The sequence below is a fragment of the Nomascus leucogenys genome, chromosome 19, assembly GCF_006542625.1.
Source record: "Nomascus leucogenys isolate Asia chromosome 19, Asia_NLE_v1, whole genome shotgun sequence".
NCBI classification, from domain to species: Eukaryota; Metazoa; Chordata; class Mammalia; order Primates; family Hylobatidae; genus Nomascus; species Nomascus leucogenys.
In genome coordinates, this window is record NC_044399.1 from 26107677 (window position 1) to 26126138 (window position 18462).

The following is an 18462-nucleotide window of genomic DNA, read 5'->3' on the forward strand; positions in this document are numbered from 1 at the left end:
AGGATATGGGTGTGGAAGGTGTAAGTTCTTCTCACTCCTCCAGCAGTGCCCCTTCCCTGGCTGAATGCTTGTCAGTGCCAGGACTGGAGCCTCTCTCCCTGCACAGGCTCTGCTACCATCTCCATGGGAAATGGCTCAGAGCAGGTGAATGGGGTGGAGGGACCAGCCCCAGGGCCTGGAGACGGTGGACAGCCGCAGTGACACTGCACTGCTGCTGGGAACCTCTGCAGCCTCTCTCAGAGACCCTGCAGTGTCCCCAGGCATCCTGCTGGCCCAGCTCTTCTATGCAGGGACTGCAGCAAATGACATGGCTTTGGCCCCACGCCATCTGGAAACAGAATAATTTGCTAGAGTAAATGTAGTCCTGGACAGTTCCCCTCCTTTGGGGGTGGCAAGGGCAGGGCAGCCTGGGAGGGGCTGGGGGCTGAGACCTCTGGGAGGCGGACCAGCCCAGGTGGCCTCTGCAGCCTCAGACCACTTGGGAGGGGCTGGAGCCTTCTTCTTGCTGTCTCCCAACAATGCTAGGAGGGGCTCAGAGAGCTGGTGGAGTCGAGGCTCAGCCTTCAGGCCCCCTGAAGACTCTGACCATCATCATTCAAAGTCTCTGTCATTCTTACTCCTTGCAGTTTCCCAGGACTTTTACAGAAATCAACCTGTGGTGGAGGGAGGGAGGGCTCCTTTCACCGTGACTTTCATGAGAACTGAGGTTTCTTCCTTTGTCTCTCCCCAACCACCTGCACCTGCCGTGGTGTCAGTCCCTGGGAAGGTATGGGGAGACCTGCCACAGGTGCTCCAGTACCTGCCTGGGGATAATTCCTATCTGGTGGAGGCTGTGCTGATGGGAGCAGGAAGACATTACTGGGATGGTGGTCTCTCACTGGTGGAAACTCCTTCTTCTTCTTCTTCTTCTTCTTCTTCTTCTTCTTCTTTCTTCTTCTCCTCTTCCTCTTCCTCCTCTTCCTCTTCTTCTTCTCTTTCTTCCTCTTCCTCTTCCTCTTCCTCTTCCTCTCTCTCTCCTTCTCCTTCTCCTTCTCCTTCTTCTTCTTCTTCTTCCTCTTCTTCATTTTTGAGAGAGAGTCTCACTCTTCTTCCCCAGGCTGGAGTGCAGTGGCACAATCTTGGCTCACTGCAACTGCCTGACAAGTTCAAATGATTCTCTTGCCTCAGCCTCCTGAGTAGCTGGAACTACAGGCGCACACCACCATGCCTAGCTAATTTTTGTATTTTTAGTAGAGATGGGGTTTCACCATGTTGGCCAGGTTGGTCTCAAACTCCTGACCTCAGGTGATCCACCCGCCTCAGCCTCTCAAAGTGCTGGGATTACAGGTATGAGCCACTGCACCCAGCCCCTGCTGGATTCTTGACCAAAAGCCATTCTCCTGTCTTTCTTACTAACATAACTGCAGTTTCTTTTTAGGATGACACCATGTCCAGCTTAAAATGTGTAGCTGGATGTTTTAAGTCTCCTTTGCAGCTATGGGTAGCCAGGTGACATAGTTCTGGCCAATGAAATATAAATCAAAAATGCTGGGTGGGGCTTCCAAGAAAGCTTGTGAAAGGAGAGTGGACTTATCTGCACTTTGGATGTACTTTTGTCCTGATCCCTTCTCCTATCACCTTTTCTTCCTGAAATGAAGATGAGATGTCTTTGGGCACAGAAGCCATGGGGTGACTATGAGGATAATGGTCCCCAACTGTTGGCAGAATAGGAAGCTTGAAGGAGCCTGGGCCCTCAGTAACCTCCTGAAGCCATTGCCCCAACTCTGGACTGCCTGACTCCAGACTTTGTTTTTTCTTTTTTGTAGTGCCATGGCCACTGCTCCACATCACTGAATGCAACCCTAGCTCCTGCAGCAGTTTAGAGCAACAGCTCTCACAGTCTGCTGCTCATTCGAGCCATCCAGGGAGCTTCCAAAAAGCCCAGGGACCAGGACATACCCAATACCATTCCATCAGGTCCTTGGAGCTGGGGCCCAAGCATCTGTATTAAAAAACAAAACAAAACAAAACAAAAAACTCACAGGTGATTCAATGTACAGCCAAGTGTGAGAAGCAGTGGGTTAGAGCAACGCTTCTTAGACGTTAAAGCACAGAGGAATCTTGCTAAAATGCAGATTCAGATCCAGTGGGTGGAGTGGGGCCTGGGGCTCTGCGTTTCTGATAAGCTTCCTGGCAGTGCTGATACTGCTGGTCTGTGGGCCACACCGGGGGTAGCAAGGGGCCGGAGCACTGAGTTCCGTCTTTGGGCTTTTGCTGAGAATCATCACCATGACAGTTACCATGCCCGCCTTCTCCTTTCCCTTTCTGTCTCCTTTCCCCTCTGTTTTGATCCCTCTTCATCCTTCATTGTGGACCACTCCCTCCTCAGCTTATTACGCAGGCTCAGGATCCACGTGTCCCATCTCTAATCTTGCTGACAGCTCTGTAAAGAAACCTTCTGAGCCCAGAGAGAATTCAGGTTTGTCTGAGTCTATCTGATGAAGCCTGGGCGTTTATGAGCCCCTGGGCATCTATTTGCACAGCTGATTTGCATGAAGGCTTTGAGCTTTTTGTGTTTGTGCTTAGGCTGGAGGAAGGAACCTCTATGCTCCAAGGGGCCAGGAGAGAGTGGGGGGAGAAAGATACAAAGACATTGTGGGGGATATTGTGGTGTCTAGTCCTTGATCTGCCCTGAGGCTCTCAATCTGACCTCTTGGGACAGTGGGTGTTCTCCCCATGTCACAGCTGAACACGATTTAGCTTGTGCCTTGAAAGCCCAAGGAGAAGCTCTGCTCACCTCACTCCTGAAGGGTTTGAGTGTTTTTGTTTGTTTAGCTCAGGAAACTATGGAAAGTCAGCGTAGGCAGATGTCTTTTGTGGCCTCTGCCCAGCCTACGCTCTACCGTCTCTGAGAAGTGTCCCTACCCCAGGGACAGGCCACTGGAGCCATGCTTGTTTCACAGTTCTGCTTCTTTTTGGCTGCAGGTGATTGGGCAAGGCTGGTCACCTATCCCAGGGGAAGCTAGATCATTGGCTGGGTGAGAAAACAGAAGGGAGAAACAGAGATGCTTGTGGCTACTCAGAGTGAAGCCTGCAGGCCATGTGGGAGCCGGGGAGTCATCTTTGGCCTGTGGGTACAGAGGCATAGTAGATCTGCAGAAGGAGAAGGAAAGCCCACAGAGAGAGGCAGAGATGAGAGACGAGGCAGCCATGGAAAGGAGACCGCAGCTGCCTGGCTTCCTGACTCTCATCCAGCTGTGCCCTAGGGCCCTGGGGGTCCTGCCTCACTTCCACTGTGGGCTCCATAGTGCTCTTGGCAGACGAACTCTAGTGCCCTCTCTCCCAAGAGCCACACGTCTTGGTGCTCAGGCTTTTGTATAATCCCCAACCCCCTTGAGTGTGGGTGGGAACTGTGACTTGCTTGTAACCAGTGGAACTTGGCAAAAGTGATGGGCTGTCACTTCCACCATCACGCTGTCTTTTATGACTCCATCTTGCCAGTGGGGTGACTCAAGAGTCTCTCCCCCTGGCTGTCTTTAAAGAAGCAAGTGGCCAGGTTGAGAGGCCCATGTGTCCAGGAGCTGAGGGCAGCCTCTGGCTGAGAGCCGGCAAGAAGTTAAGGCTCTAAGTCCTGCAGACACAAGGAAGTGAATTCTGCCAACAACGTGAGCAAGCTCATGATCAGATTCCCCCAGTCAAGCGCCCTCCAGGTGAGAAGGCACCCCAGCCGGAACCTTGATGGCAGTTTGTGAAACCCTAAGAGGAGGACCCAACTAAGTCATGCCTGGCCCACAGAAACTGTGAGGTTACTAATGTATGTAATCTAAAGCCTCTAAGCTTGCGGTAATTTCTTACACAATGGAAAACTCATCTAGTGCTGGTTCTTATCAGTGGCATTTACATAGGTAAGTTTCTGTGGTTTGCAACTTAAAGACTCTTGGCTAAGACAGGAACAGCAAGCCTGGGCTGGCATCCTCCCAGAGGAGCAACCCCAGCCAGAAGAGCACTGATGGGGGCTTGAGCCAGCACAGCTGCCACCTGTGGGAGGCCTGGCTGTGAGGAGAAGCGGCTAGAGGGCTCCAACTCCCTGGATGCATTGGGATCCCCATGGAGACTCCCAGAAATCCTTGCGGTAAGGAAGGAGGAAAGCTGGTGTGGACAGGTGGGGCCTACGAAACCAACAGAATTTGGGTATGTGATTTAATTTCTACATATCCTGCTTGGAGTTCACTATAAATCTGTGTCTTACATCAAATGTAGGACATTTGGGGCCATTATGTCTTCAAATATCTTTTCTGCCCCATTCACTCTCTCCTCTCCTTGTCAGACTCCACCTAGATACACGTTAGAGCTTTCTATTGTCCTGCATGTCTCAGAGGCTCTGTTCCCTTTCCCTTGAATAATTGTTCTCTCTGTTCTTCAGATTAGGTTATTTCTATTGTTCTGTCTTCAAGTTTCCTGACTCTTCTGTTATCTCAATTCTCCCGTTAAGCTCATCCGGTGAATTTTTGTTTCAGATATTTTATTTTTCAGTTCTGTATTTTCCATTTGATTCTTTCTTATAGTTTCTGCTTCTCTGCTGAGATTTCCTATCTTTTCATTTGTTATGAGCAGTTTTTACATCCTTGGGCATGATTATTGTGATGATTAATGATATGTGTCAATTTGACTGAGCTAAGGTTGCCCAGATAGCTGGCAACAGATTCTTTCTGGGTGTCTCTGTCAGGGTGTTTCCGGAAGAGATTGGCATTTGAATCAATAGGCTGAGTAAAGATGATCTGTCCTCACCAACTGGACATTTTTCCATCCATGGAGGGTCCAATAGAACAAAAAGGTGGAGGAAGGATGAATTTGTACTCTCTGAGCTGAGACATCCATCTTCTCCCATCCACAGACATTGATGCTCCTGGTTCTTGGACCTTCAGAATGAATTATGCTACCACCTTTCCTAGCTTTCCAGCTTGCAGACAGCAGATCATGGGACTTCTCAGCCTCCATAATCACATGAGCCAGTTCCTAGAATAAATCTCTCTCTCTTTCTACATATATACGTAGAGATATGTGTGTGTATGTGTGTGTGTGTATATATATACATATATACATATACTATGTGTGTGTATATATATACATATATACATAGTATATATACATATACTATGTATATATGTATATATATACACACATATATATACACACATATATACACACACACATACACTCACATACATATACACATATAAATAGCCTATTGGTTCTGTTTCTCTACAGAATCCTGACTAATACAGTTATAATAGCTATTTTTAAATCTTTATTAGCTAATTCCAACATCTAGCTCATGTCAGTCAGTCTCCATTCTTGAGAATTCATCAATTAAAAAAAATTTTTGTTCGTTGTGTACAATTTTGAATAGCTTCTTGGATATTATAAATGTTTTGTTGTAGAGACTGTATTTCTCCAAAGAGTGCTGAATTTTTGGTTTTAGCAGGCAATTGATTTTGACTCAAAGTGCAAACCCTGTCACTCATGGATCTGGTTAAAATGTGGTGGCAGCTCAAATCTCAGTTTAGTTCTTTTATCCTTAGCTGAGCTGCTTTGAGTTTGCCCTCATGTATGTGGGGTAGAGGTCAGAAAGAGATATGGGCGTAGTTTACACGCAAAATTTGGACTCCCTGTCTCTTTCATAGGCTCTCCCTCACTTCGCAGGGGCTGTGTGTGCCCCAAACTCTCTGGCTTTTTAAGCCAGAAAGAATCCAGTGTTTCCATCAGCCTGCCTGAGTCCAGTGTTTCCACTCACTGAAGCCTACCTTCAGGATAAAAAAGTCAAAAATAAAAAAAGTGGGTGAAGGAAAACCCATCTACTACCGTTTCCTTCTTCCAGGCATCAGATGTCTCTAGAACACATCTCGCTTTTGGTAGCTTTCCAATGCCATCGGCTAGTTGATTTTTATAAGTAGAGTTTTATAGTTGCCATCTGCAGGAGTGACCTATAATAGGAGTTTACTCAGCCATTCTCAGGAGGGGACTCTGATTTCATGTATGCTTACCAAATGCTGAGCCTGAGGACATACGGGATAAAAAATATTAAGTCTTTTTTACAGATGAAAAAACTGAGGCCTCATAGGTCCCTCTGGCTTAAAGTTCTTCTACTGTCTTCTATCCACATCCCACTTGGGTGAGGCAGAAATGAGATGGAGTCCACCATGTGGAGACTGGGGAGAAGCTGGCAGGAAAGGAAGGAACGTGAGATGTGAATGTGCAAGTCCTTTGGGGCCAAAGAGTTATCAGGATTCACTGAAGACGTGCACCTGGTTTGTTTGAAAGCATCTTAAGACTTCTTTCTTTCCTTTTGATTCCTTTTGAGAATTCTCTTGCATCCCAGCTGTGCTAAGCAGACATTTGCCTGGTGAAGAGCAGAACTTCAGCAGTCTTGTGACTACCCAAGACAGAGTCAGAGACCAAAAAATGTCAAAGTACCTCAGAGATTATCTCTCCCTATCCCCTCATTTTATAGATGAGAAAACTGAGCCCCAGAAAGGTGAAATGATTTGTCCAAGATTGTTCAAATTTTCTTAACTTCCCATCCAATGCTCCTTCTGCCAAATAAGCATAAATCCTTTACCTGCATATGTGGGTCTGTCTTTCTCTCGCCTGCCCACACACCACACACTACCACCAAATATCAACACCCATGACCCCATTGCCCTCTGAGGACACGGAGGGGAGTCTGTCCATTGACGCTGTCATTCTCAATCTTTTTTTTTTTACTCCATGGTACATGCAAAATATGACACAGACCCACAGATACCCAAGCACACCCCAGTTAACGCCATCCATCAATGAACTGATGATGGAGTCCAGATATGGTATGTTCTCTATGGCCCTTCCACCCCTCACCCCTCAGTCCCCCACAGCACCTACCATAGATGCGAAAGGCGTACTCAATCTTCAGGCTTGGGCAGGCCTGCTCGCTGAACACAGATGCCATGCCCAGCACATCCTCAAAGGAGAACACGCCTTTGTGGGAGAACACTCTGCAGATACGGTCTCTGAAAGGGTTGACCTGTGGGTGACGGGAGGAGCAGGGAGGAGGTCTATCAGGGTCGGGGCTGTGTCTCCCTCGGCCTCTCTCATCTATTACAAACACTGTGTCCTGGGTTTGAGATGGAAACAACAGCCGCAATGTAAATATTGGAGTAGATGGTGGCTTACTGAGCCAGGACCCTTGGCATGATGGGGTGCCGGGGATGACTCTTGCAGATGGATATGTGACTTCACAAGATTCCTGCAAAGACGCCACAATTGAAGATAATAGTTATAATGCAAATGCAAATGAACAAGAGATTGTCAGAGCTGAAACCTCTCCTACTCTAAATACGAGTCCTTCTCTATGAGGTAGAAATCATGAGCATCCAGGCAGAAATAACAAGAAGTCCTGCATCAATGGTCTTGTCCTGTGCTCAGGCAGGTGCAAGGCCAGCCAACAGGCTCACTGCCCAAGCGCATAGCCAGCCAGGGAATGAGAATGAGATATCAAGCTTCCTTTCTCCAGGGACCTCCCTTTGTCTTTGCTGGTAGTGACGGGAGGGAGGTGGTTGCCAGGACACCAATACACTCCTTAGATCCATGTCAAGTGACTCATCTACACACACACACACACACACACACACGCACACCATGTCTTATAGAGACTGAAAACAGGACAGTTGATGAGGTAGCTGCTGGTAATACGAATAGTACCTACAACACAACATGTGAGCATGTTGGAAGATGCAGAGAAAATATTGCCGAAGATATAGAGAAATAAGTATTCGAACAAATTTCACACTGTGAAAGCTTTGCTAAATAGTTAAATAAAGGTATAGATTTTCTAATGTGGTTTTCCTAGATTCTGTATGTGAAAAACCACATTTCTGCAAGCCACTAAAGGAAACAGAGACATGGACTGAATAGTAAATGAATGTCTTTAATAAAAACACCATTGCTGGGAAAAGTGAAGGTACTCATTGAGGGGGGTGGCTGCTCCAGGATGGAAAAGAATTCTGGGGTGAGGGTGCAGGATGGCAACACGTGCCAAATGACTTCCCTGCAGGATTTCCTGCCGGCTACTGCAGTCAGGAAGGTAAGCCCAGAAATACCTAAAGTACAGCAGAAGGCATTGAAATGGTTCTTTTTTAAAAGAGTTAAAATATAGTAAAGCTTGGCCAGGCACGGTGGCTCATGCTTGTAATCCCAGCACTTTGGGAGGCCAAGGCAGGTGGATCACCTGAGGTCAGGAGTTCGAGACCAGCCTGGCCAAAATGGTGAAACCCCATCTCTACTAACAATACAAAAAAAATTAGCCGGGCGTGGTGGTGCATGCCTGTAATCCCAGCTACTCGGGAGGCTGAGGCAGGAGAATCGCTTGAACCTGGGAGGCAGGGGCTACAGTGAGCTGAGATTATGCCATTGCCCTCCAGCCTGGGCAAAAACAGCAAAACTCCATCTAAAAAAAAAAAAGTAAAGCTTATACAATGATTTGTAATCAGAAGGAAAATGAATATGAAAATCTTCTGAACCACATGGAGGTTTGCTACTTAGCTCTTGGAAGAGTTCTTAAAAGAGCTATCAAACTTAAAGATGCGTTATATGTTTTCCTGGCACAAAAAGACAAGTGTCCCAAATTTGCTGACTTTTCCATGATGACAAGTAGCTGTTGGCAATGTGCTACCTAGCAAATATCCACCAAAAGATGAACTCAATTTCAGTTGACTCCTCAAGGTAAAGGTGACTCATTTTAGCGTTACTGCTTTTCTAAAGAAACTCATGCTTTGAAGAGAATATTTTTAAAATGGAATTTTTGTGCTTAAAAACATGTGTATCACCTATAGAAATACTTATATTACATACCTGGAAATACAGAAGCGGACTCTTCTGACCTGTTCGGATATTGTCCAAATAAAGAATGTCAGCGGATTTTGAATCCATTTGTTAAAAATATAAAAATGTAATACTTTCCACTTAGTGTAAGAGCCACTGACTGACGTAAGGGAAGACAGACAATTACTAGCTTAATTTCAATTGAAAGCTTTTAATTGGTGAATGGAGTTGAAAATGAGTGCCGTGATTTAAGACATACAGCCCATGCCACATTTCCTCTCTTTGGATCAGTTACGACAGCTATTAAAAAACAAAAAACAAAAAACTGAACTGGAACCAGACCTCTGAATGGCTCTAGCTCAATCTTAAAGCAAGATTTCAAAGAATAATGAAGCATATCCAACCGCATTGCTTTCCCTTACAATATTATTAGTTATATGCAAACAACAGCATAATGCAAGGAAGAAATCTTACTATATCTATTAAAGGGAAAATTATTTGTTAAATATTTTATGTAGTTTTTAGCTTGTCCTTAAATTTTTTTTATTTTGATATTATATCAGATTAGTATAGTAGTAAATGTATACAGTTTATAAATAAATATATACATATGATAAGTACATGTTTCTCATTTTTTCATATCATTGCTGGGGATTTGTGATCTAGGCTAAACTGCTCATCTCACGGATGTGGAAATGAGGCCTGGGGAAGGGGAGGGACTCAGCCAGCAAGTGGGAGAGCCGGCCTGAGACCCAGGACTCCTGAGCCTGTCCTACCCTATTTCCACTAAGGTGCCTGGTGCCAAAAAAAAGCAAAGGCCAAGCAGTGGCCATTAAAATATAGAAAACCTTGGAAATGGATCCCTCTAAAATTCTTACTTTAAAACATTTTTTTGGCTGGGCGTGGTGGCTCACACCTGTAATACCAACACTTTGGGAGGCCGAGACCGATGGAACTCTTGAGGTCAGGAGTTCGAGACCAGCCTGGCCAACATGACAAAACCCCATCTCTACTAAAAATACAAAAATTAGTAGGGCGTGATGGCACATGCCTGCAGTCCCAGCTACTCGGGAGACTGAGGCAGGAGCATCGCTTGAACCCAGGAGGCGGAGGTTGCAGTGAGCTGAGATCATGCCAGTGCACTCCAGCCTGGGTGACAGAGGGAGACTCCATCTCAAAAAAAAAAAAAAAAAAGTGCAAAAACAGAATCTAGATTGAAGTTAAAGAAATGGCTCATGCAAAATGGGAGAAAATTTTCACAACCTACTCATCTGACAAAGGGCTAATATCCAGAATCTACAATGAACTCAAACAAATTTACAAGAAAGAAGCAAACAACCCCATCAAAAAGTGGGCAAAGTACATGAACAGATACTTCTCAAAAGAAGACATTTATGCAGCCAAAAAACACATGCAAAAATGCTCATCATCACTGGCCATCAGAGAAATTCAAATCAAAACCACAATGAGATACCATCTCACACCAGTTAGAATGGCCATCATTAAAAAGTCAGGAAACAACAGGTGCTGGAGAGGATGTGGAGAAATAGGAACACTTTTACACGGTTGGTGGGACTGTAAACTAGTTCAACCGTTGTGGAAGTCAGTGTGGCGATTCCTCAGGGATCTAGAACTAGAAATACCATTTGACCCAGTCATCCCATTACTGGGTATATACCCAAAGGACTATAAATCATGCTGCTATAAAAACACATGCACACGTGTGTTAATTGCGGCACTATTCACAATAGCAAAGACTTGGAACCAACCCAAATGTCCAACAACGATAGACTGGATTAAGAAAATGTGGCATATATACACCATGGAATACTATGCAGCCATAAAAAATGATGAGTTCATCTCCTTTGTAGGCACATGGATGAAACTGGAAATCATCATTCTCAGTAAACTATCACAAGGACAAAAAACCAAACACCGCATGTTCTCACTCATAGGTGGGAATTGAACAATGAGAACACATGGACACAGGAAGGGGAACATCACACTCTGGGGACTGTTTGGGGTGGAGGGAGGGGGGAGGGAGAGCATTAGGAGATACACCTAATGCTAAATGACGAGTTAGTGGGTGCAGCACACCAACATGGCACATGGATACATATGTAACAAACCTGCACATTGTGCACATGTACGGTAAAACTTAAAGTACAATAAAAAAAAAAAGAAATGGCTCATGGCCTAGGAGAACTCAGCAGCCGGCTAAAAATGACTCTGTGACTCTGTGACTATGAAAGTGAGAGGCACAGGAGGGGGCCACGGGACCACAGGCTGCAGAAGGGAGAAGGTCAAAGAAGATGGAGCTGACACAGAGCCACTGGGCTTGGGAAACAGTGAGGAATCCGAGTATGGAGCAGGGGACACTGTCCCTGAAAGGATGGCAGGGCAGATGTCAGGCCGCAGGGCTAGGGCCGAGCTCGCTAGGGCTGAGCTCACCAGAGCTGTGTTTGGGTCCTGGGGACCCAGGAGTGGCTAGTATAGTTCGCTGTGAGGCCTGGCAGGCACCTGCCAGGAAAGTGTCCCAGGGCTGTCTCTGGTCCAACAAGGTGCAGCTTCCTTCTCCCCCAGGGTCCCTGTCTCAAGGGATAGCTCAGGTTACGAGCCCCCCTGCGACAGAGCAGCTCCAGTCAAAGGGGCACCGATAGTGCTGCGGGAGAGTTTCTAGGAGCCCTGGTGGTGCAGCCTCATGCCCCTCCCTGCTCTCCATCCTGAGCTAAAGGCCAGCTCAGCCGGTGTCCTCGGATCTGGTTCAGTCCAGCCCCAGGCAGACAAAACAGCCAAGAAGGGGAAGCTGAAAGAGCAAGCCTCATTAGAGATCACAGGTCCAGTTTGCTGGATTCCAGATTTTTGATGCTATAACTTTAACAATCTCAAATCTGAACGAATAAATTTGGGGACCTATCCAGAGAGTTATCATCTGTATGAAACTTCACACTTATTTAGAAGTCTTCAATCCTCCACAGGAGGAAGTGACAGTTGACAAAGCAATGCTTCCATTTCAAGAATAACACGTACCCTGGTTTAAGGGCATTTTGAACAAAGGGAATACAAACATGTCAGTACAGCAATTTATACAGGTAACTCAGTGTATGATCTCCACTTATGCGTGATGAAACTAAAGTAGATGAAAATAAACCCCAAATTCTGGGAGTTTTTTTGGAAATAGAAACTACAGTTTATCGACAATAAAAAGATTGCAGTCCCTGCCAAAAAAACTAAAAGTTTTCTTTTTTTAAAGATCTTCTTAAAGTTATTGAACAAGAGATTTGATTTGAAGATGAAAGTCAGAGGAAAAATATTTGGACCTAGCTTAAAAATATCTCCTCACCATTTCTCCAACTAGCGCCTAGTCAAAAAAAGCTTTTTACAGTTGCTGGAAAAAATTCACACAAAAATACGCTAGTGACTCAATGATGATGTCATCGATGCACTTGGACTTTCAAGAGCTCATTAAAAAAATCAAACAGTATTAATTTATGTAAAATTTCTCATCTCTAAATTTTCTTAATTACTAGTGTTTTTGTTTTCTTTTTTTATTTAGACTTCATTTAGCGTTTTTATTTTCTAATCATACTTTATTTTGTGCATTGTATCTGCTACCCACTCTTATTAAGATAATATGATTGGCCGGGCGTGGTGGTTCACACCTGTAATCCCAGCACTTTGGAAGGCAGAGGTGGGCGGATCACGAGGTCAGGAGATCAAGACCATCCTGGCCAACATGGTGAAATCCTGTCTCTACTAAAAATACAAAAATTAGCTGGACATGGTGGCGTGCACCTGTAGTCCCAGCTACTCAGGAGGCTGAGGCAAGAGAATCGCTTGAACCCAGGAGGCAGAGGTTGCAGTGAGCCGAGATCGTGCCACTGCTCTCCAGCCTGGCGACAGAGCGAGACTCTGTCTCAAAAAAAAAAAGATATGATCAATGTTTATTGACTGGGCGCAGTGGCTGCTAGGCATGGTGGTTCACTCCTGTAATCCCAGCACTTTGAGAGGCCAAGGCAGGCAGATCACCTGAGGTCAGGAGTTCAAGACCAGCCTGGCCAATGTGGCGAAACCCGTCTCTACTAAAAAATACAAAAATTAGCCAGGCGTGGTGGCAGGCTCCTGTAATCCCAGCTACTCAGAGGCTGAGGCAGCAGAATTGCTTGAACTCGGGAGGCGGAGGTTGCAGTGAGCCAATATTGCGCCATTGCACTCCAGCCTGGGCGACAAGAGCAAAACTCTGACTCAAAAATAAATAAAAAAATAAATAAACAAGCAAACAAATAAATAAAATGACATGATTAATGTTTATATTTTAAACATTTTACACAGATGTAAAGCACTTGTCAAAGAAAGCAGTAGATGAAGGTGTCTGTTAGAGTGGTACAGAAGAGGTCAGTCCTTCCTTAGTCTTGAGTGGAGTCCTCAGTTTACCTGAAGCACCCTCTCACCCAGAAAGGCACTGCCCAAAAAGTGCCTCATGGCTGTGTAAGGTTAGGTGAGCAGAGCCCATGTCCTGGGAGAAGGATGTAACAAAACCTTTTGTATTTTAGTGCCTTTTAAAACTCCCCTCAGATATGCTTATGGGTTAGAAGGCTCAATATTATTAATGTTGATTCTTTCCAAATTGATCCATAAAGTTAATGCAATTCTAGTTAAAGTTTTCCAGCTGGTCCACTTTGCAGGACTTCACAAGCCAATTCTAAAGTCTACATGGAAATGCAAGGGTGAAGAACAGCCAAGTTAATCTTAAAGAACAACAAAGCTAGAGGACTTATACCACTAGATAGCAAGATCTAGGCTGGGAGCGGTGGCTCACACCTATAATCCCAGCACTTTGGGAGGCTAAGGGGTGAGGATTGCTTCAGTCCAGAGTTTGAGACCAGACTGGGCAACATAATGAGACCCTGTCTCTACAAAAAAAATTAAAAATTGGCCAGGTATGGTCTTGTACGCCTGTAGTTCCAGGTACTTGGGAGGCTGAGGTACAAGGATCAATGAGCCTAGGAGGCTGAGGCTGCAGCGAGCCATGACTGTGCCACTGCACTCCAGCCTGAGCGACAGAGTGAGACCCTGTCAAAAAAAAAAAAATATATATATATATATATATATGCTAAGGCTTTAGTAATTAATGTGGTATGGTATTTGTGCAAGGATAGACAAATAGATCAATGGCCATAATGGAGACTCCAGAAACAGACCCGCACATATATGGCTACCTGATTTATGACAAAGATAACATGGCAATGCAGTGAGGGAAGGGACAGTCTTTTCCATAAGTGGTGTTGGGTTTAGTGGACATTCATATGAGGAAAAAATGAATATTTATAATCCTACCTCACACCATACACAAAAATCAAATCCAGACTGATTATAGATCTAATATGTAGGACTAAAATAAAACATTAGGTAAATATCACAGGAGGATATCTTCATGATCTCGGGGGCAAAGACTGTTTAACAATATACAAAAGCACAAACCATAGGAGAAAACTCATAAATTGGAGTATATTAAAAATTTTCAAATTACATTACTCAAAATACATAATTAAGACAGTGAAAAGGCAAGCCATAATAATCACTAGGTACTTCCACAGGTGAATGGATAAACAAACCATGGTGCGTTCATGCAAAGGAATACTACTCAGCAATAAAAATGAAGAACCATTGATTAATGCAAAAACGTGGATGATTCTTCAATGCATTTTGCTAAATAGAAGAAGTCAGACCCAAAGGGCTGCATATTGTTTGAGTCCATCCCAGAAAATGTAAAACCATAGGGCCGGAAAACAGATCGTAGTTGTCAGTGGTTGTGGGAGGGGGGAATGAGTTGACTACAAAGGAAATTTTGGGGGTGATGGAACTGTTCTCTAGGGTGCTGTGGTGCAGATAGAAGCCATGCCTTTATGCATTTCTGGAAACCCACAGAACCGTACACCACAGAGTGAACTTTACTGGATGCAAATCAAAGACAATATGGGATGATAGAGAACCCAGGATGGAATGCAGGTCATGGCAAATGAAACCAATTGTATTACAAATGCAAGACAAAATTTTCCTGAAAGGAGTGGAAGAAGAGGAAGTGACCAAGTAACTTTGTAAAGTGATGTTTGACCAGGTATGTAGTCTAAAGACCAAAATAATATAAATAAACAGTGTATTCTGGGGAGTCAATTTGATTCTCACAGGGTTATGGGTTAGCAATTCTTACCACAAGTATACTAGGAATGAACAAATACATAAATAAATAACAAGTTATAAGTAAGATAAAATAAGTTATAAAGAAGCAAGAGGGAAGGCTAGATATGGTACTGGATTAGTCAGAGACATCAATATGAACTAATGGGTATTTTACTACATGTACAGATGGATAGATACAAAATAAATATTGATGTGTAGTATACATGGGTTAGTATACATACCTATATTTTCTAGCTCTGTCTACCAAATAACTTTACAGTGGAGAAACTTGGAAATACCATCTTCACCAAATGATCAAGGTTAAGATCACCAGTAATAGATCATGTTGATGTCAGGTATCCCCTGGTATGATGCAATGAGAAGGGCGGTTCAGGCCAGGTGCAGTGGCTCACGCCTGTAATCTCAAGCTTGGGTGGCTGAGGCGGGAGGCTCACTTGAGGCCAGGCATTCGAAATCAGCCTAGGCAACATAGTGAGATCCCATCTCTAAAAAAATTAAAATAAGCTGGTGTGGTGTTATGTGCCTGTAGTCCTAGCTACTCGGGAGGCTAAAAGGGGAGGATCACTTGAGCCCAGAAGTCCAAGGCTGTCATGAGCTATGATCACTCCACTGTGGCATGGGCGATAGAGCAAGACCCTGTCTCTAAAAAACAGGGTGGGGTGGGGGGTTCACTTCTGTGGTATTTGCACAAATCCATTACTTCTGTCTAATTATGAGAAAACACCTGAAAAACAAGTTGAAAGATGTTCTACAAAAACACCTGGCCTGTGCTCTCCAAAAACTCATGGAAAAGCAAGACTGAGAAACTATCACAGATCAGAAGAATGAAAAACACGCAACGACTAAATGGAAGGTGGGACCCTGGAGGGGATCCTGACACAGATCAAAAAACATGAGTGGAAAACTAGCGCAAGCCGAGCAAAGTTTGTATTGCATTAATACAATACAAGCACTAATTTTTATTTCTTAGTTTTGAAAACTATAGTAAGTATAAAAATACCTATATAAAAATATAATAGGTATACAGGTCCTGTACACCTTTCACCCAGCTTTCCCTGATGTGAATACAGGGTGAAAGGTACACAGTACTTGTCTTACTAAATCTTAAAAGCTGGACTTGAAAGGATCAATGATTTCAGTAACAAAACAGCATCCAAGAACAAAACTCAGTAACATTTAAATGAATGCAACAAAATTAAACACCTAACCATACAAAATTTACAGTGTTTAACATCTGATAAAAAATTATCCATCATGCAAAAAAAGAAGAAAAGTAAGACCCACAACCAGTAGAAAAATCAGCCAATGAAAACAGACCCATGCTTATTATGCCTGTAACTCCAGCACTTTTGGAGGCTGAGGCAGGCAGATCACTTGAGCCCAGGAGTTCAAGACCAGCCTGGGCAACATGGCAAAAACCCCATCTCTATCTAAAAAAAATACAAAAATTTACCAGGTGTGGTGGTGTGCACCTGTAGTCATAACTATTCGGGAGACTGAGGTGGGAGGATCACTTGAGCCCAGGAGGCAGAGACTGCAATGAGCCAAGATTGTGTCACTGCACTCCAGCCTGGGCAACAGAGCAAGATCATACCTCAAAAAAAAAAAAAAAAGAAATATGAAGAAAACTACATCAATGCACAGCATAATCAAACTGCTAAAAAGCAGTAATAAGAAGAAAAATCAGAGCTGGGCATGGTGGTTCATGCCTGGAATCCCAACACTTTGGGAGGCAGAGGCAGGAGGATTGCTTGAGCCCAGGAGTTCGAGACCAGTCTCGGCAGCATAGCAAGACCCTGTCTCTACTAAAAATAAAAAAATTACCTGAGCATGGTGGTGTATGCCTGCAGTCCCAGCCACCTGGGAGGCTGAGGCAAGAAGATTGTTTGAGCTCAGGAGAACGAAGCTGCAGTGAGCTATGATCATACCACTGCACTCCAGCCTGGATGACAGAGCAAGACCCTGTTTAAAAAATATAAATAAAAAGAAGAAGAAAAATCTTTCTCCAGAGGCGGGAAACACACACATAGAGAGGAACAAAGATAAAAATGACACTAGGTCTCTTGTCAGAAACTAAGCAAGCCAGAAGACAATGGAGCGATATCTTTAACTCTCTGAGAGAAAGAAAAAAGGCTCTTATTCTATTCTTCTATACCCAGCAAAAATACCTTTCCAATCTGCAGATAAAATACTCTGTTTTTTCCCCAGACAAACAAAAGCTGGGGAAATGCATCAGCAGTAAACCAGAGCTACCAAAAATATAAAAGGAAGTCCTTCTGACAGAAGGAAAATTCCAGAAACCTGTTTCTGCACAAAGGAATGAAGAACATTAGAAATCATAAGTAGGTGAGTAAACATAAAGGGTTTTTCCCCTCATTTTGAATCCTTTTCAAAAAGACAGATTCACAATTATAGTTGGAGAGTTCAACATCCAATGATTGATAGAACAAGGAGGATCTCTAAAAATCATTAAGGATATAAAAGACTTAAAAAGACTAACAATCAACAGGACCCAATTGATATTTTACAGAACACGCCACCCCGCACAGCAGAATACACATTTTTTTCCAAGTGTACTTGGAATATTTACCAAGATAGACCATATTCAGGGTTATAAAACCAATCTCAATGAATTTTAGAGGATTTAAAGCATACAGAAAATGTTATTTGAACACAACAAAATTAAATTAGAAATCAATAATAAAAAGATTCTTGAAAACCCTCAAAGTCAAAGAAATCATGAATAATTAGAAATTATTTTGAACTAAGTGAAAATGAAAACACAACATATGAAAATTTGTGGTATTCAGTGAAAGCAGTGTATACATGGAAATTAATAGCATTAAATGCTTGTATTTTTTTTAAAAAAAAAAAAAGAAAGGTTTTTAATGTTTGTTCAAGTGAAAAAAAAATGTCCTTCATCCCTTGTTGGCAGTCAGTCACTGGGGGAAAGTGTATCAGCTGGTGGATGGTGGAACCCATTCCACCCTGTGCTCCTGGGCTACCTCCAAGTGGCTGCCCGGAAGAAATGGAAGAGCTCATCACCACCCGCGGTGGCTTGGACGCCACAGGTAGATGAAGTTGCTGGACTCACCTGCGAACAGGGGAGCGGACGCCCTTTCAGGGAAGGCTCTTCCTCCTTCATCTCATTGCCTAGGAGGAATCCCCAGTTCTGGGTCTGAACCAGGATTCACCCTTCAGCACTAGAGTAGCTCTACCAGAAGGTGGCAGTGTTGGGTCAGCATCATTCAGTCAGTTCGCAAACCCAACAAGTGAGCACCTACTGTGTGCAGGCTGTGCCGACCTTGCAGGCAGGAGGCAGGGACGATATTATCACTTCATTTTACAAATGCAGGGTCGATATTATCACTTCATTTTACAAAGAGAGGAAACAACTCAAGCCCAAAGAAGGAAAGCAACTAGCCA

At 44.0% G+C, this 18462-nt stretch overlaps 1 protein-coding gene across 1 annotated transcript in view; it reads right to left on the reverse strand.

Annotated features, from left to right (window-relative positions):
• CIB4 (calcium and integrin binding family member 4) overlaps positions 1-18462 on the reverse strand; it is a 60280-nt gene that overhangs the window by 6750 nt on the left and 35068 nt on the right. Inside the window, exon 4 of the mRNA XM_003270614.4 lies at positions 6898-7039. Coding sequence (XP_003270662.1) covers positions 6898-7039 — 142 coding nt within the window. The remainder of the gene's footprint in view (positions 1-6897; positions 7040-18462) is intronic.